A 20103-nucleotide genomic window follows, 5' to 3' on the forward strand; every position below is an offset into this window, starting at 1 on the left:
ATGGGGTATATGTCCTAGACTATTTCATTACTAGCCCTAAGTCTTGTACAAAGTGGTAGTCGTCTTAATGGGACTCGCATGGTGGTAAAATAGGAATGTTAAAGGGAGGATTATAGGACCAAGTCAGTCCTTGTGCCAAAAAAGGCTTCCAAGAGTGGTTGAGTCCCCTTTTATGCCACTTCCTTTAATGGATATTCTGTGTCTCTCTTTTCATCTAATTGCTATGGGTCTGGCTGTGATCACTCTCCCTGGCTTCCCCAGGCCCAAACATCTCTCCTTACCTGCATGAGAATTTCTTCTGGAATGTCCTGAACCTCTTTGTTTTCTGGATGGAGCAGGAATATTTGAAACATGCGAACTTAGTCAGAAGGAATCATTATATCTAGGCATCTGCGGGGAAAGACAAGTTGAGCATACAATTTGGCAAACAAATCCCAGCCCAGGACGGGCACTGGGCATTAAGCATGTACAAGAAACTACGCTCTAGACTGGTTTCCTAAATGGTAACCTAAGGATTGTAGAAAGGGGTAATGGTGTCTCCCAGTATTCCTGTAACAGTAATGGTTTTTCCCAAAGTTGGAGAGAGACAATTGTTAATTACTTAATATGTGGCACTGTGTCAACTAAAAAGTCCATCATTCTGTTCCCCACTGTCAGTTGTATCCAGGGCTCCTGTGGGGATATAGCCACCGGTTTGCTCCAAGTCTAAGGGACTCCCTGGGATACATGAGTCTTCATCTAAATATTCTTTTCTCTCCTCATCTGATTTTGAGGGAGACTGCACTTGCCAGCTGCTTTGGTCAATTTGGGACAGTCCTTTTTCCCATGTCCCTCCTTCTTACAATAGGCATATTTTTTTTCATAAGGGGACATGGACCCCTCTTTACTTTGATTTCTTCCTTTTCCTTTAGGTTGGTAGTCAAGTGCAGCTGCCAGCGAGTTACTTGTTGCTTCAATTTCCACTTTTCCTGAGCCTCATCCTGAGCATAGTATACTTTAAAAGCTAACTCCACTAAATACGAGATTGGCAACCCAAGGATCCCACTTACCATTTGCAGTTTTCTTTGAATATCAGGGCTTCTGGCTGATTAAGGTCACGTTGACCATTCTCTGATTGTAGGGTGCCTCAGGGTTAGTGTCAGTCTACTTTCCATGTCTGATGGAGTCTTTCTACGAATTATGAAGGGTCCTCATATGCTTGCTGCTGTACTTCCTGTACCTTATTGAGGTTCTTTACCTGAGGAGCCCCTTTCTTTAAACCTTCAAGGATGCAATTCTGATAGTGCCCTAAGTGGGAAGGACCCCATCATTTACATCCCAATTGGGCTCTGTGTTGGGGACTGACCCTTGGCAAGGGGCAATTGTTTCCCGCCTCCAGACAGAGCCGGTTTGCCTCTTCCCTAGCCTTTTCTGTGACCACACGCCTTTCTTCTGATGTGAGCAGCACTTTAACAAAGTGAATATCTGCCTTGTGGGGTTGATAGGTCAGAAATATAGACAAGAATAGCTCAGTCATTCGCTTGCATTGGGATGGGGGGATTACTGTTTTTCCAGCTGAACAGATCCAAAATGGGAAAAGGAAATGTACCTATATGATGCCAACCTGTTGTCCATTCACATACAGCCCCCCAGTAGGGAACTAACACAGAGGAAAGTGCCCTACCAAGGGGCCAGTGGCTCCCTGGCCAAATTGGGTTTTCTGTTCATTGCAGAAAGGGGAGATCACAGCCTGTCCTAATTCCATGGGGAGGACAGGTTTGGGAGTGTTCCCCTCCTACTCCAGACAATCCCATAAGGAGCGGGTGGTGCTGGAGCTACAGCTGACTGGGGAAGGGGCAGAGGATCAGGATGATTATTCAGGGGATTCAAAGCACCAAGCAGTGTCCTGTCTTCCCCATCTAATGATGGGGAGTCTAAAACCTTAGGCTTGGGTTGTTTTTTTCTTTTGCAGCACCAAATTATACCTCTTTTGAGTAGGTTCATTCTGATATAAGAGCATGGAAGCCTGGACATACAGGATTGCATCCTATTTTTTTTCTTTTTTTTTTTTTTTTAACTTTTATTCCAAGAACTGTATTTTTTCTTGTCTTACAGAATAGCTCCAGTTGCATTATAGTAGCATAACTTAAAGAACTGTTTGTCAGCCATTTTTCCCCAAATTCTAAGACATATTCTGGTCAAGCAGCGTTACAATAAAAAAGCAGTTTATTTTTCTTCATGGGCTCGTAGCTGAAAGTGGCCCAATCCTGGAGAATGCAGCTAAGGATGCTACTCTCTGGGATCAATTCCAAATTTGCCATGTTCAGTCTTTTCACATACACACATATACACACACACACACACACACACACACACACACACACACGAAAAACAAAAACAAAAAAAGCCCAAAAAATCACAAACAAAACAACCAAACTCTTACAGGAAACAAGCAAATGGGTATAATCCACCACTCTATTACTCCTCAGAAGGCCCTCTTCACATTACAGAGAGAGTGAGAGATATGGCTGTGTACACCGCAGCGACTTACCTTTCAAACCAAAACCGAAGTCCAGATAGCAGTCTGAGATGTTTCTCTGCTCTAAGCTTCTAGAGCACCAACGGCAGCCGACACTGACCTAGAAGAGCGACTTTAGGGCCCCCCAACCAACAAGCCTGGGCAGCTTCTGGCACTCATTCGCCTGACCTGGCCCGGGCCTGCTGCCATGCTAGCCCTAGCATGGTTGACAAAATCTGTAGCACAACCCCCTAAGTTAGGTTCAGGTACCTGATGCTCGGTAAGCCAAACACTGACACACCAGTGCCTCAGAGCAGAGAAAGGTTTTTTCGAGTTCACCAAAATATGAGGGCAGGAGAGGCAAACTCTCAAATTCAACCTCCCCTTGCATGTAACTGGTGGCTTTTATGAGTAAGGAAGGTGGGTAGGAAGTGAGATCCCCTGATTATCAAAACTGCTTGCATCCGTTGGCCAAACTTCTGCATGCCATCAAGGAGGTTAGCATGACCAAGGATCATTGTTCTTTATAAGAAAAACAAGCTCAGCTGGGCACGGTGGCTCACACCTGTAATCCCAGCACTTTGGGAGGCGGAGGTGGGTGGATCACGAGGTCAAGAGATCGAGACCATCCTGGTCAACATGGTGAAACCCCGTCTCTACCCAAAATACAGAAAATTAGCTGGGCATAGTGGCGCGTGCCTGTAATCCCAGTTGCTCAGGAGGCTGAGGCAGGAGAATAGCCTGAACCCAGGAGGTGGAGGCTGCGGTGAGCCGAGATCGCGCCATTGCACTCCAGCCTGGGTAACAAGAGCCAAACTCTGTCTCAAAAAAAAAAAAAGAAGAAGAAGAAGAAAAACAAGCTCATTAATCTTGCAAGCATCCCCTGGGGGTTAGGAGATGCAGTTAATCACTTATTAGTGACTACCCACTACCAAAAGGACTATGTGCAAGCAATCCTGCCTGGAGGAAGTTAAGGACAAAGAGAAAGGAAAGTAAAACAAACATGGTTTTATAACACAGGCTTGGTTACATTGCTGTATTTCATCTAAGTGATGGCTATAAAGTTTTTCTCTGCTTGCCGCATTTAACAGAGATATAAAAGGCTAGATATAAAACCCTTGCTTGCTAAAAGGCTGGTCTTGAAGAGTATATCACGAAGGCTCATCATGAATACATCATGAAGGCTCACTTGGGAAGAAATTGGAGCAAGACAACTGGTGAGGCAAAAAGAACAAGCAGCGGCAGGTATGGAAATTCAGCTAGTCTGTTTTAAAGAGCCGCTGGGCAGGCAACTTCTGAGGAGGACACCGTCAGCAGAAGTGCCATCGTATAAACGTTACACATTCACAAAAGTTTCCTGACCCTATTGTCCCCTCTGTGTCCTCCTCATTTCAGTTAACACGGCTCATTAAAAAAAAAAAAAAAAAAAAAAACTAGTCACCATTTGATGTCTGCTGTCTCATTTATTTAACACACTTGTTCTGTGTCTGGCTAAGAGGACCAGCAACTCCTTGTTTAAAAAGGGCCTAAGGCCAGGCATAGTGGCTTACACCTGTAATCCCAGCACTTTGGGAGGCCGAGAACACTTGAGCTCAGGAGTTCGAGACCAGCCTGGCCAAGATGGTGAAACCCCATCTCTACTAAAATATGAAAATTAGCTGGGTGTGGTGGTGCACGCCTATAATCCCAGCTACTCAGGAGAATGAGGCAGGAGAAAGGCTTGAACCTGGGAGGCGGAGTTTGTGGTGAGCCAAGACTGCCCAGTGCACTTCAGCCTGGGCCACAGAGCAAGACTCTGTCTCAACACAATAAATAAATATTTAAAAACAATTTAAAAAATAAGGTGGTCTTTAGTGGTCTGTTTAGGTTTTAAAATTCTTACATTATTCATAAACACATATGAGTTGTTTATAATCCACATAGCTCCACCGAGATTATCATGAAAAAGGCCGGTCCTCCTCCTTACTCCTGATTATCATCTCCCAAAGGCAGCCACTTTTGACATTTGCCTCCATATTTAAATAATGTGCTTATATTGCCACTTCTTCATTTTTCTATTAGTGTTATCATCTGTTGATTCCCTCCTATGTAGATAAGAATTTAGCTCTTTCATAACATCTACCCACACCACACCACAGTTGTGTCTCAACCTTTGGTTAAGTCGGTGCTCTCAGTTCATGTTCTTTACTAAATATTCATCATAGCCATAGTGTACCATGACTGTTTCTCAGACCACTTTTCCCCCATCATTTTTACCTCATTTGTTTGCCTTTTCCTATGAATTGATCATGAATTCATCCCCCGAATCTCTGATAGCATTATTTAACCTTGTATATACATCAATTTTTTTTTTTCTTAATCTTTCCTGGTTCCCTGTTCCAGGTTGAGTGCTGTATTCATTTCCTAGGGCTGCCATAGCAAAGCACCACAGACTGGGTGGCTTAAATAAGAGAAATTAATTTTCTCACAGTTCTGGAGACATCCAAGATCAAGGTGTCCGCAGGGTTGGTTTCTTCTGAGGCCTCTCTTCTTGTCTTATATAGATGGCCATCTTCCTGTGGCTTCTGGCTTCACGAGGTCTTCCCTTTGTGTCTGTGTCCAAATTTCCTTACCTTAAAAGGACGCTGGTTAGAATGGGACATCAATTTAAAAGAAAAAGGACGCTAGTCATATTGTATTGGGGCCCACACTAATGACTTCATTTTTACTTATTTACCTCTTTTTTGTTTGTTTGTTTAATCATTTTTATTTCAAGTGTATTTTAAAAATCATAAATGGGGTTTATGATTTATCCTGCTCCACCTCGGTGAACACCAGGCCCATGTGCACAGGCAGCTTCTCCAGGGAAAGGCCGTCCGCGCGCCAGCGCAGCTGGTGGTGGGCGGCGGCCAGGCACGACCCTCGCGCGGGTGCCTGTGGTAATGGCGGTTCCTGCCGATCGCCGGGGGCTTGCGGAGCGTGAAGCCGAGCGGCGCTAGGACCGCGGCAGAGGCGGCGCGGCGGCAGCGCCGCCAGAGCCAGTTCCAGGTGCCGAACCGATCGCGGAGCCAGGAGGTGAGCGTGCGGTGCAGACTGCGCAGTGCGAGCAGCACCCGTCACACCAACTCGTACAGCCCCGTCATACTCCCGTGGCGCTCGGGCAGCCTCTCTCCCTCCCGCCCACTCCCGCGGCGTGACGGCTTTTTAGCCGCCCCTGCGGCCGGAGCGGGCCATCGCCCCGCGGCCCCCGGCCCCCACGCCCGAACCCCTTTCCACTGCACTTATAAGGCCCTGTTTCCACTGAGACACTGTGGTTAAAACTTTAACATGACTTTTGGAGTGACACAACTCAGCCCAGAACAGGCACCTTGGTTGTTAGTTTTTGCTCTTGTTGTTAAAGACAAAGTCTCACTCTGTTGCTCAGGCTGGAGGGCAGTGGTGTGATCTTGGCTCACTGCAGCCTCCTACTCCTGAGTTCAAGTGATCCTCCCACCTCAGCCTCCCGAGTAGCTAGGATTACAGGCACGTACCACCATGCCAATTTTTGTAGAGAGTGGGTTTCACCATGTTGGCAAGGCCGATCTCAAACCCCTGACCTCATGTGATCCGCCTGCCTCTGCCTCCCAAAGTGCCAGGATTACAGGTGTGAGCCACCGAACCTTGGCTATTCTCTAGACCTCGGGCATAGCTACTGTTCTGGGGTTTCTCTTTACCTTCACCCTGGTCATTTCTTACATTCCTTTCCTGTCTTCTGGATCCCATAGAGGCTGCTTTTTGGTTTACTTCCCTGTTTGGTGGCGTATATCCTTCAGCTTCCCAGGGAAGGTCATGGGGATATAAACTTTTCAAGACCTTTGCCTAAGTGAAATGGGTTTATTTGACTCTTTCACTGATTGGATAGTTTGATTATAGAATTTTAGGTAAGCAGTTTTAAATGCATTTATTCATTGTTGTTCTAGATTTCATTCTTGCTGCTGAAATCCTGTGCTATCCTGACTTCAGAGCTTTTTTTGTGACCTGTAGTTTTCCTCTGGCAGCTTCAGTATCTTTATCTTTTTTCAGACAGAATCTCTGTTGCCCAGGCTGGAGTGCAGTGGCATGATCTCGGCTCACTGCAACCTCCATCTCCCAGACTCAAGTGATTCTCCTGCCTCAGCCTCCCAAGTAGCTGGTACTACAAGCACACACCACCATACCTGACTAATTTTTGTATTTTTGGTAGAGATGGGGTTTCACCATGTTGTCCCGGTTGGTCTCGAACTCCTGACCTCAAGTATCAGTCTGTCTCGGCCTCCCAAAGTGCTGGGATCACAGGCGTGAGTCACCACGCCCAGCCAGTGTGGGTGCTTTTTAATTCATAATGGTAAATACTTAGTGAGCTTTTTCAATCTGGCAAGTTATGTGCTTAGTTCTGGGGATATTTCAATTTTATCACATTTTTCTTTGGAGGGGGGAAGTTTTATTAGTTTAATGTGGGATGTTCTGAAATGTAAGTTTATTTTTTTCTCGTTTTCCATTTTTAACCTTTTGTCTTTTTTAAAAAATCAGGAAGATTTTCTCAGCTTTCTTTTCTTTTTTTTTTTTCCCGTGAAAAAGATACATATATTTTGGAAGCTGTCTGTGTCCTCTGGGGTGAAGAGCCAGCACAGAGGGCCCAGAATGCGCACCCTGCTAACCTGCACCCTCCTCTGACCTCACTCCCTTATCTCCCCGTAGACCTGCCTGCCCCCTTCTGTCTCACTGGGCTTCAGGACAAGTGACAAAGAGAGGTCTCCAGGGAGACAAGGGGAAGTGTCTTGGGGGCAGGGGGCAACAGCAGTTGTGGCCACATGATACCCCAGGGCTGATGGGCAAGAGGCTATTATCTTCAGCCTGGCGCTTGTGAGCCTTTCTTGAGGTCACCATGGGAATGTGATGTGTGGGAGAGGGGCTGGGAGAGCAGAGATGCACGCGACTGGGATCGGGGGTCTGGACAGGGGCAGGGAAACCACACGCCCTACTTTGCCCTTCGCTGTCAGTCCCAGATCTACTCAGCTCCCTCCGTGCCTAAGAAAACAGGACAGTGAGGGCTGGGGGTTAGGGGCTGGGGCCAGGACCCATGAGAGGTGGAGGGTGAAGAAGAGGGAGGGACGGAAGGGTGGCCACACTGCCTCTGAACCACATCCCCTCCCCAGTCCCCAGCTTTTCCGAGCCCAACACAGGGTCCTTGGAGTGAAAATTTCTGTTTTTCCCTTACGCTAAAAAAAAAAAAAAAAAAAAACAAAAACACCCAGCTTGCTTAGTATTTTTATAAATTTGCATATTCCCTTCAAGAAACCCTTAGGCCTGAGGAAATGAGGTGAGCTGTGGTTAAGGCAGCTCCCCAGGCTGGGCTGCTGGTCTCCCCCTGCCCCTCACATAGGCTTCCCTGGTCACCCCCCACTGTTGCAGAGCAAGACCTGACTATGAAAGCTTCCACATGCAGGCCAGACACACGCATCTTTGGGTTTGCACTTCCGGTATTATCTGCAGCAAGTGCTCAGTTGCAGCTGGCTTCCCAGGAGGCTCTAGGACCCATCCCTTTATTTAGGAATTGAAAATGAACTGGAACTGAGGACTTCTGAACTGGAAGACATTTCAGAAATGATCAAATTTAATAGTTTCCAACCTTTTGGGATCGCAGACACCTTTGAAGATCTGATGTAGAAAGTGAGCCCACAAATCTGCACACCACTGCGAGTTTAAGGAGCCCCTGTGGTGCCCATGAAGCAGCCCTTCACATTTAGCTGAGTAAAACTGCAGCTGAGTCCTGTCTCCCGAGGCAGAGGTCTGGACTTTTAGTGGGAAAAACAGCACCCACATCACAGCAGGCAGCAGAAGCTCACTGGCTACACCAAGTCTGATTAAGAAACTCTGGTGAATGTTTTGTTTTGAGACAGAGTCTCACTCTGTTTCCCAGGCTGGAGTGCAGGGGTGCTAACTTGGCTAACTGCATCCTCTGCCTCCTGGGTTTAAATGAGTCTTCTGCCTCAGTTTCCCAAATAGCTGAGACTACAGGTGCATGTCACCACACCCAGCAAATTTTTATATTTTTAGTAGAGACGGGGTTTCACTCCGTTGGCCAGGCTGATCTCGAACTCTTGACCTCAGGTGATCCACCTGCTGGGATTATAGGTGTGAGCAACCACAACCACCTCTGGTGAGCATTTTTGAGAGGCTGCATTTTAGAGGCTTTGTTTCAGGTTTTCCATGTGGCTGATCAGTTCTGTGTTCAAGGCTGGCTGCCAAGAGTGGACTGGAATTGTTGGGGCTACACATCAGTGCTGCAGAGAGGCAGACAAACTGCAACAATAGTCTCTTCCCAGGAGTACAAAGTCTCAGTGACAGGAGCCTCTGTCCCTGACCCCATAGCATCCTGTCCTCCCCTCTGTGAGCTTCTGAAAGGAACAGAAAGGGCCAACGCCAAACCCATACCTGCACCTGGGGAAAGAATCTCAGCAGAATCCAGGTGGCCCACAGCTCCCTTATCCCATGAGCCATGGAGTTCAGGGTTCAGGAAAATCCAGCCAAGCGCCCTGCACCATGCCGTGAGGCTGTCCTAAGGCCTGCAATCCTGAGACCCCAGCCAATGGAACAGACCCCCTCTTAGTTAAGGGAACCCCAGGGAAACCTGAATAAATGAATTCCTGGCCATGATGGAAGAGAAGCCTCATGAGAGCCTGCAGTTTTGCAGCATAGGGCCCGAAACTGACCAGCAAGAATGTTAAAATAGGTATTATTAGATTATTCAGAACGGACTCTGTGACAATCAGGTACAGATTATGAACAACACGAGAGGCCATGCAAAGCAAAAATTAACACACACCCTAGAAACCATGGAGTCTCTTTCAGTGGGTTTTAAATTGACCCAGGATACTGTGGCTGACTTACCTCCCTGACTCTGGGACAGCATCTCTCTTTGAAATGAAGCATTCATTTGTACTGACTTTATGTCTTTAGACAAAGCTGAACTCTTTCAACCAATTGGCAATCAGAAAATCTTTGAATCCACCTGTGACCTGTAATGACCTCCCCCCACCCCACTTCAAGATACCCCACCTTGTTAGGCTGAATCAATGTACACCTTCCATGGGTTGATTTATGATGTTACTCCAATTCCTGTCCCCTCAAATGTGTAAAACGACTGTCCCAGGCAAACATTTTCAAGACCTCTTGAGACTTCCCAAGGCCATGGCTATTCATTGGCTCAGAAGATACCTCTTACAGATAATTTAAGAGTTTGGTGCTTTTGTTAACAAGCCCAGCCAGAGGACTTGGCACACTCTTTGCTCAACTTGGGAATTCCCAAACCAGCTACAGGCGCCGCCTTCCCCGCCCAGCCAGCAGGCTCTTCCTCTCTGTCCACCAGCAACTCCACCTGTGCTCACCTGGGTGGGCCTCTTTCGGCTGCCGATCCACACCTGTTTCCCACCCCTCCTGACTCAAGAGCACCCCCTCTGTGGGCAGTGCTGACTGTCACTCAGCCCTTCAGCCCCTGAGCTCCCTGAAATCTCCATCTCTATAGGGTGCTGGTATCCCTGGGCCAGGACCCCTTTAGTATAACCTGGCTTCTGCTATGAAATGTACATCTAGTTCCTAGAAAGTGTGACTGAGTCCCCATGTAAACCTTCTCCGTCACCTGGACTATGGGCATAGCCACCACCTTTCTGCTGGTGGTGAGCAAGGAAGCAGACAGCTTCAACTGGGCTGGCCAACACCTAAGTCCTATACGGTGCCAATCTTGGGAGAAAGCTGACGCCATGCACAGAATGGCGGTAAAACACCAGGTCAAACCCACTTTCAGGTCACCCTGTCTGTCTTCCTACAGTTGGTGGTTTCCTGCACCTCCATTATTTAAGGTAATTTTAGGTGCCTTTTTGAGACCTGCAATGTAAAACTCCTGTCAAGTTCACCCTCCTAACACAGTTATTCTGGATGTGACATCTCCACCATTGTCCTGTTCCCAGAGCCCCATCAGGTGTGTCCTCCTGGGTGGCAGCCACACCTCTGACATCTGGTGCCTCCCTGCCAAGCCCCGGCCTGGCACACTGCAGACCCTCAGCCTGCCGGGCTCTCCTGCCCCGGGCTCATTCCCTGAGACCACATGGAGGAATGCACTTGGGAATGCACTCCCTGCTGTGTTACAGCCCAGAAATTTGACCCCAGGGTTTATGATTACCAAAAATTCAGGAGCCAACCAATGAGGGGGCAGCTAGCCTGCTTTCCAGGGGTCGTTGGGCCCTGGACACTATCTTCTGGTTGCCAGTGAGCGGCTAAGAGCTGAAGCTCCCTGGACACTCAAGGCTCTTGTGGTGACAGGTGAGGGGACATAGGTGGAAGGACAGGGCTCTCAGCCTGCACCTTCCTTGGGATCTGGAGGTTGGGCTGTTTTTTGTGCTTGGCCCTTATGCTCCCCTCAGCAACCTAAACATTTGTTATCAAGGGAGAAGGTGTCTTTACTGAAACTTGTGCTTGGATACAGGTTTTCTGCAATGTATGGTCCTTGGAGAAAGACCAAAGGGTTGGATATATGGCCTGCCTGTGGTAGGTGCCCCCTCAATGCACCAAGAACCTGAGAGATCCAGGAAAGGGGAAAAGAGGGAGGAGGGGTGAGTAGTTCATCTATCAAGGCTTTATAGATGAAGAAATGGAGAGGGTAAGTAACATGCCCGAGGTCATACAGCTAGAAAGGGATGGAACCAGATTCCAGGGCAGGTCTTTCTGACCCTACCTTCTCCCAGTGGCAGAGGTCTGCTTCCTCATGGGCAAAAGCAGAAAGACACACCCTTGAGCAGGTCTCCCGTTCCTGGAAGGCCGGAAGCCATGCAGGCATTCACCTGGTTTCCTCTCTCTTCCTCAGGACTGCTGTAAAGTTGTGCAGGAGTCTAGCTCTCTCTTCTGGACTTTGAGATTTCAGACACAGAAGTCCGTCCATGGCTCCTTATCACATCTGCAAATACCGAGAGAGCAACCACAAGTGTGTCACGGGCTTCTTCTCCACGGGGGTGAATGAGCACGCCTTGACCACCTTCCTCCAATTGCTGAAGCCTCCCCGAGCGCTTGTGCTCTTACCTGGGGGACCCCTCACACTACTCCTGCTTTCTGGCTCCTGGTGTCTCATGGTGTTCAGCCTCAGCCTCAGACTCCTCTGTGCCCTGAGGTTCTTTGCCAAACATCCCTGGAGGAAGTATGAAGACAGGACACTGCACACAGACATGTCTGACATCACCAAATCCTACCTGAGTAGGATGAGTCTGAAGAGAAAGTAGTGGGCATGGTGGGAGCTCTGCCCGTTGACCATCCCACCTTGAGGGAGAAGCAGTTGAGGCTGCTTCACCTCTTTGTGGATATTGAGCACCATCATCAGGGACAGCAAAAGCCCTGGTCAGGACTGTCTTCCAGTTTGCCCGGGACCAGGGCTACAGTCAAGTTGTCCTTGGCATGAATACAGTGTAGTTCTCTGCCCTGGCCCTCTACCAGGGCATGGGCTTCCAGGAGACAGGTCAGTCCTACCTCACCATGAGTGGATTAGTGGCTGTTCCTATAGTTCATTTCATCTACCACCTCCCTTCTGCTCAGGCAGGGGGTCTGTGATCTCTTTCTTTGTGTATTGGTCAGAATAGAGTCCACTCTGCTGTAGCAGTAAGCAATCCCCAACCTTTCCGTGCAATGACACAATAAAAGCTTATTGTCCATTCTCATCTAAGTCCCTCGTGTTTGATTGTGGGGTTGCTTCTGGGGCTCTGTTTCATTCAGTCTTTTTGGGTCTTTTGTGTGTGGATGAAAAGAGTCAAACTCTGTAAAATATTTTCAGAGATTTATTCTGAGCCAAATATGAGTGACCAGGGTGTAAGAGTTAAAGAAACAGGAAAGAAACACACAAAGTGGCTCAACAGTCAAAGACAGGTTTATTTTGGAGAATAAACCTGACAGGGGCTTTGGCCAATTTCAGTTAGAAGCACTCTCTCTTACAGACTAAGAGCATTTAAGGGTTTTAGGGCGAGAGAGTTTATCACAGGCTTGGAATGTTTCTGTGTGGAGAAGTTTATTGCAGGGTTGGAATGTCTCTGGTCAGAGAGGTGGTTACCTTGGGGCTGACATATCTCTGGCCAGAGGGGAGGTTACCTCAGGGCTGGCATGTCTCTGGTCGGGGAGGGGTTTATCTTAGAGTTGGAATGTTTCTGGTCAGAGATGTCATTTGTGGTACATGGGCATGCTGGCATTAAGCATTAGGATGATGGCCTTTGGGTTGGAATTATGTGGCTGATCAAGGGGAACTTTAAAATGGTGGTGCTTGTCCAAGACAGCAATGCTCCTGCTCTGTTAATCCAGACCCTATGGTTATAAAAAGGATGAGGGGTGGCATTTTCTTTCTGGCTACTTCCTGCTGATGGGAGGATGGAGAGTTTTCTGGTCTCAGATTGACTGAAGGAGTAACGCTGTCTGTGGATGTTTTTGGGTAGTTGTCTGTGAAATGGCCATGATCCTGTCAGTTAAAAATCTTTTAAAAAGATTAAATAGGCAGGGTAAAAATATTAGTCCTACGCATATCATTAGGAGAGGGCCCAGAAATGGGATGACCCATGCTATGATTTCGTTCTGAAGTCAATAATTTATTTAATGGTTTTGGTAATTTAATTTGTTTTGGAAATGAATATATGAACTCCATGCCTTTTCACACTATTTATAGTCACATATGAGGCTGCCTCTCCATGGCTTTAAGCCTTGTGCCTTTTGTACCTAATCCCCAAAACTGGGCTGTCCTTTTCTCATCCTGGCAAAATTCTCTTCCCGGCAGCTTGAATGTTGTCTCCTAACAGGCCGTCCTCAATTTCTCCTCTATATTCTCACTGTACTTAATTTATTCTTTTATTATAAGGAACTGTCTTTTTTGTCTATAATTACCCCACATCTTAAAACACATGCACTACCTGTTTCTTTTCCTAGATACCTGTGAGCTGCTATAATAAAAACAAAGACTGCTAAAACCTGTGTCCTTATGTTCTAACAACAAATCTTTTTTTTTTTTTTAATAAAAACTTTAAGACCAGGGGAAAGCACAAACACAGTCTGATCTAACAACATATCTAAAAGGATCTCCATGTTTACTGAATCAATTTATTTTGAGTCTCCACCAGTTCTAGAAGAGAGTGGAGAGTGTAGTGTCCTCTTTTTATCAGTGAGCCTGGTATCTGTGGGAAGGGATTATAGCAGAGGTAGCCAAACAGATTACAAACAAGGTCCCAAGCCTGCTATGGAAGTGGGTACTGCAAGACTCAGCCAGCCAGCACAACTCAGGCAGAAGACCAACAGGAGTTCAGTCTATCCATCTGACTACAATCAGTGTAACATGTGAACAACTAAGATTTAAAAATGTGTTCTCCTGTATTCATAAGGACCTCCTAGCCCTCACAGAACAGATGAGGCACTATATAAAAGTTTCACACAAAAGAGCCTGGAAGCAGTGAACAGGCCATCAGCTGTACCCTCATATCTTAAAAGGTGGTATTTCTGTGACAACAACTTATACAAATGACAAAGCCAAACCTCTCAAGTTTTAAAGTTAAAGTACAGGGGAAGATCTGTGAACAAGGAAGATCCATTAACACAATTAAAAGCTAGTGTCTACATTAAGTGACTGACTGGGTTATAATTGGAAATTTTATCTTCAAACCCACTGACCCAGTCTCTACCTCTCACCTTCCATTCCCTATCTTCCCACCTCTGCCTCTATTCTGTCTCCACTACTCCATCGCATTTTTAAAAAATGAATATTTACTGTCAGATTTATGTAATAGAGTGTACACCCCTCAAGCTAAATTTGAAAAAAGGCAAAATGAAGGCTGTGTCCTGTTGGTGTCAGTGGCTTTCCAAACACAAAAGTTTCTTCAGTCTTAAAATATGGTAAGTATCATGTTCTTTCTGGCGGGTAGATGCCAGAAAAAGGCAACTGGATCCTTAAGCTAAAGAGGCTATTAGGTTCTATTTTCAACAGAGTAAGGTAAATCTTAAAGCAGAAACAAGAAAGCACCAGCCTTTGGCTTACGTTCTCCCACATGAAGAATAAGAGGTGATGGTATCCTTCCTCATCTGTACTCAAAGCGGAAAAACAGCAGAAATATCTTAAATATGTATGACAAAGGGGCAATTCCACTGGTGCACTCCTTCTTGTTTTGCTTCTAGGGATCTGTCCCACTCCTAATCATCTTACCCTGTTAGCACCATCTGACATTTTCATCATCTTAGCATTATTAAATACAACAGGTCTAAGGTTACAACTATAAAAAATACCAACAATTTCCCAACTCCATCCATAATGCACACCAAAGTTCAGATAAGAAGAACAAAAACTCACCGTTATCTTTATTTTCTTTCAAAAACACATTAACAGCGTGTTTGAATTTAAAAATAGTCTCATCATCAGGCACTTGATGCCCAACTGTAAAAATTTTTAAGTAAGGAATAGTTTCTGGCAAATCCTATAAAGCAAAACCATACAAGATGTGTATTATTTCATTTGCAGAGAAAGAATTAAAGAGTAATTAGGAGACCCAGAATATAAGCCAAGAGATTATGATAAACTTAATATGCCAATATCAGAATATGCAATTCTGATAAAAGAGCCATTTCTTCCAACACTGCTTCAACCAGGAAGTATCACTTATTTTAAATAAAACTACACCATAGTCAATATCCAAAACTGAAAGCAAATTCCATGTGAATGAATGCATATTTAACTATAAATTATATGAACAGATCCATTTAATATTTTACAATTCAAGGGCCAGTGCCTGCATAAAGCAGCTACGATTTAAGTAGAAGAGTAGAATAGAGTCAGAAGAACTTGGATTTGAATTGAGCGATGGAGGGAATTCCAGGCACTGTTGAGAACTGATATTCTTGGGTGGGAGAAAAGCAGATATAGACAGATACAGACAAAAGACAGACGAGGCTATATGAAAATCATTTTAACCATCCGAAAGTGTATCATTCGGTGGCATTACATTCCCAGTATTGTGTAACTATCACCATTGCCTATACACAAATGTTTCCATCATGCCCAACAAAAAGACTCTTAACCATTAAACCATAATTCTGTTTTTTCCCCACCACCTAGATCCTTTAGTCTGTTTTCTGTCTCTGTGAATTTGTCTATTCTAGGTACTTTATACAAGTGGAATCACATATGTGTCCATCTGTGTCTGGTTTATTTCACTAAGCATGATTTTTAAGGCTCATCCATATTGTAGCATATATTCAATTTATTCTTTTTTTAGCTGAATAATATTCCATTGTGTGCATATACTATGTTTTGTGTATCCATTCACGTATTGATGGACACATGGGTTGTTTCCACCTTTTGGCCATTTGACAAATGCTGCTGTTAATACTGGTGTACAAGTATTTGTTTAAATCCTTGCTTTCAGTTCTTTTAGAACTGAAGTTCTGAGTTTAAATGGAGGGTATCAGCATGAACTTATGATGCATCTTACATTACAAACAAACGTATTTCCTAGCACTGTCAACAGAAAGAGACAGGAAACAATGAGCCTAGAAGCACTGAGCACCTCTAGCACTCAGACTATAATCTCTAAATATCATTCCCACCAAAAGGAATCAAAAGCTCCTTGGGAAAATGGCTGAGTTCAGGGTGGGGCAGGAAATGTACAAGATAAGGCTAGAATTTTTCTTCACATAAACAGCAAAAAAAGAGTGATCAAAGGTTACTAGGTTGTGTCAAAAGGACTCAGGAGACACTCTAAGAAGCTCCAACTCTCCAAAGACAGGGACTCATTTTGTGCTTCAATTTAAAAAAAAGAGAAAACTAAATTTAAGTTTTAAGTCATCCTTTGTTGAGCCTGTTTTATCTTCTGTAAAATTATGTATTAATTGTAACCATTTCTCCTCTGAGCTTAGCACAGAAAAAGCACTCAACAGAAGATGTTAGTACAACTGCTACTTCATCAGCACGGGATTGTTGAGTGGATTAGATAAGCTAATACATGTAAAAGTACTTGTTTTTTTTTTTTTTTTTTTTTGAGATGGAGTCTTGCTCTGACGCCCAGGCTGTTATGCAGTGGCACAATCTTGGCTCATTGCAACCTCAGCTTCCTGGGTACAAGCAATTCTCCTGCCTCAGCCTCCCTAATAGATGGGATTACAGGTGTGTGCCAGCACACCCGGCTAATTTTTTTTGCATTTTTAACAGAGACAGGGTTCACCACATTGGCCAGGCTGGTCTCGAACTCCTGACCTCAGGTGATCTATCCACCTCGGCCTCCTAAAGTGCTGGAATTACAAAAGTGAGCCACCACACCCAGCCAAAAGTACTTTTTAAATGGCAGACTGCTGTACAAATATTAACTAACATTAGATGTTATTGTTTCCAAAAGCCATGGAATTGGTCAGAAGAAGGATCACTCCTTCACACCAACATGCTAAATGGGGCAAACAGAATATATGAATCTTTGTATTGTATCAACACATACTGGAAAAGAAATCATAAACTTAGAGAACTGTCTTTTACCATGATGCTTACACATGCGCAAGCAACTGCTTAAAATAAGTGCTAAGACATATTGCATATTCTTTTCTTTCCTCAGGCCACTGCTAGTATTAGTAAGTTTACTTCATTTTCAAAATATAGATTATGGAAGCTTATAGAATTTCTTAGGCACACACACAGCCTATTGCCAAATATTTTAGTTCATTTCATGTCTTCAATTTCATTTTAGACAGTAATTAAAAACATGTAATTAAGGAAATCACTTGGTTCTCTTTTAACCTTATTACCCATCAGAGAAGGCCAGGCTTCACATTAGCACAAGATTACTGAATTATTACTGAATTACTATAAATTATTTTTGTATCAGAATAAAGAACTTTTCAATTAAGGGTTCCACTTACCTCTGGTTTATAATAACGTTGAGTATATGTTAAATCAATAATCAGTCCAAGTTCTTCATTTTGTTCTCACATTTTGTTAAAAAGATCCAAAGGGGAAAAGCATTCTTCTGGAGCAAGTTTCTTTTCAAAACTCTGTCAGAGAGAATGAAATCAGAGCAAATACATGCTTAAAATCCTGTATTACATTAGGCGTTTATTCAAGTCCTGTGATGCTAACATACAATGAGATTCAAAGGTAAGTTTCCATTCTCCTGGAATGTAGAATCTTTTCTTCCAGAGTGATCACAAAGAAAAAAATAAGCCCACTTTGATATATTTATTTTTGTATTTGTTTTATGTTAGTCTCCTAATCAGACTGTAGACTCTCAGATTTTATTCACCACTGTATCTCCAGCTCCAAGTGGACTGCCTATCATATTTGGTGCTTATCAATATTTCTTTTTTTTTTTAAATAGGGTGTTGCTGTGTCATCTAGGCTGGAGTGCAATGGCACAAATATGGCTCATTGTAGCCTCCACCCCTGGATTCAAGCAATCCTCCCACCCCAGCCTCCCAAGTAGCTGGGACTATAGGCATGAACCACCATGCCTGGATTTTTTTTTTTTGAGATAGGGTTGGCTGGATGCAGTGGCTCATGCCTGTAATCCCAACACTTTCAGAGGCCAAGGTGGGTGGATCACGAGGTCAAGAGATCAAGACCATCCTGGCCAACATGGTGAAATCCTGTCTCTACTAAAAAAAAAAATACAAAAAATTAGCCTTGTGTGGTGGCATGTGCCTGTAGTCCCAGCTACTAGGGAGGCTGAGGCAGGAGAATTGCTTGAACCTGGGAGGTAGAAGTTGCAGTGAGCTGAGATCGTGCCACTGCATGCCAGCCTGGCAACAGAGCCAGATTCTGTCTAAAAAAAAAAAAAAACCAACGAGATAGGGTCTTGTCATTTTGCCCAGGCTCATGTCAAACTCCTGAGCTCAAGCAATCCTGTCTCAGACTCACAAATAAATATTTCTTACATGTCTACATATATGAAGGATGGCCTTCATTGCTAAATATTCTTTTACGTATTTGGCTTATTTTTGAACTTTGTGCTCTGTTACATCGATCTGTCTGGCTATTCAGGTGCCAGCAACGTACTTTTTGAAAAATACACTAGTTTTCAGAGCAGTTTTAGGTTCACAGCAAAACTGAGCCAAAAACACAGACACTTCTCATATGTACTTTCCCTCTCCCACCCCACCCAGACTCCCCCACTATCCACATTCCATACCAGTGTGGTCCATTTGTTACAACTGAAGAACCAATTCTGACACACCATTATCACCAAAGACTAGAGTTTAGGTATGCATGATTCATTCTGTGTTGTGCATTACATGTACATATTATGTTATGCATGTTTTGCCACAAAAAAAATGAAAGAACTAAGTTCAAGTTTTGATTATCTCTTTTTATGAGCCTGCTTCATTATCTATAAAATTATTTATTAGTTGTAACCATCTATCCTCTGAGCTAGTGCAGGATAAGCACTCAAGAAGAGATATTAGTACTACTGCTACTTCATCAGCACAGGATTGTTGTGAAATATGTTACCATATATGAAACCCTTTTATGGGTTTTGATCTATCTATAATGACATGTTTCTACCCTTACAGTATCATACAAAATAGTTTCACCTCCCTAAAAACTCCATGTACCTCAAACAACACCTTTTTTTTTTTTTTTTTTTGAGACAGGGTCTTGCTCTGTGGCCCAGGCTGGAGTGCAGGGGCATGATCATGGCCCACTGCAGGCTTGACCTCCTGGGCTCAATCGATCCTCCCACCTCAGCCTCTTGAGCAGCAGGGACCACAAGCATGCACCACCATGCCCAGTTAATTTTTGTATTTTTTGTAATCAGGGTTTCACAATGTTGCCCAGGCTGGTCTAAAACTTCTGGACTCAAGTGATCCACCCACCTTGGCCTCCCAAAGTACTGGGATTACAAACATGATCCACCGGGCCTGGCCTGAAATGATTCACTTTTAAGCCCAGACATGCAGAGAAGCTGACACAGCAGTTGAAAAAGGAAATCTGATCTATGAGTCACAAATTAAGTAAATTCCCAAAACATTTCAAGTGGGCTTCTCCTGATACTAACCTGAGCAATGCTGGGGAAGTTTAATAAGACACAGAATCTAGAAAACAGTATTTCTCTTCACCGTCTCATCTTTTTTGTTTGTTTGTTTTTGTTTTGTTTGTTTGGTTCTTTACTTGGAACCTTCTCATCTTTTTTATGGCTGTCAAAAGCTGTCCCCTCCTATCCCTCCTATTCTTTTCCTACTTCAAAAAAATAAAAAATGGCCGGGCGCGGTGGCTCAAGCCTGTAATCCCAGCACTTTGGGAGGCCGAGGCGGGTGGATCACGAGGTCAAGAGATCGAGACCATCCTGGTCAACATGGTGAAACCCCGTCTCTACTAATACAAAAAATGAGCTGGGCACGGTGGCGCGTGCCTGTAATCCCAGCTACTCAGGAGGCTGAGGCAGGAGAATTGCCTGAACCCAGGAGGCGGAGATTGCGGTGAGCCGAGATCGCGCCATTGCGCTCCAGCCTGGGTAACAAGAGCGAAACTCCGTCTCAAAAAAAAAATAAAAATAAAAATAAAAAAATAAAATAAAAACACAATCTTGAGATTTTCCACACTGAAACCCTGACCTTGATGATCCAGG

At 44.6% G+C, this 20103-nt stretch overlaps 1 protein-coding gene across 3 annotated transcripts in view; it reads right to left on the reverse strand.

The window, feature by feature from the left end:
* Nucleotides 1–20103, reverse strand: part of LOC105706663 (centrosome-associated protein ALMS1-like) — a 103547-nt gene that overhangs the window by 62063 nt on the left and 21381 nt on the right. For all 3 annotated transcript variants that reach the window (XM_064372082.1, XM_064372083.1, XM_064372081.1), the window contains exons 5-9: nucleotides 17402–17533; nucleotides 14850–14973; nucleotides 11567–11672; nucleotides 11226–11444; nucleotides 282–5121 (exon numbers count right to left, since the gene is read on the reverse strand). In XM_064372082.1, coding sequence (XP_064228152.1) covers nucleotides 282–353 — 72 coding nt within the window. In that variant the 5' untranslated portion in view covers nucleotides 354–5121; nucleotides 11226–11444; nucleotides 11567–11672; nucleotides 14850–14973; nucleotides 17402–17533. The remainder of the gene's footprint in view (nucleotides 1–281; nucleotides 5122–11225; nucleotides 11445–11566; nucleotides 11673–14849; nucleotides 14974–17401; nucleotides 17534–20103) is intronic.

Source organism: Aotus nancymaae, unplaced genomic scaffold, assembly GCF_030222135.1.
Source record: "Aotus nancymaae isolate 86718 unplaced genomic scaffold, 86718_ANA_hifiasm-v0.15.2.pri h1tg000338l, whole genome shotgun sequence".
NCBI lineage: Eukaryota > Metazoa > Chordata > Mammalia > Primates > Aotidae > Aotus > Aotus nancymaae.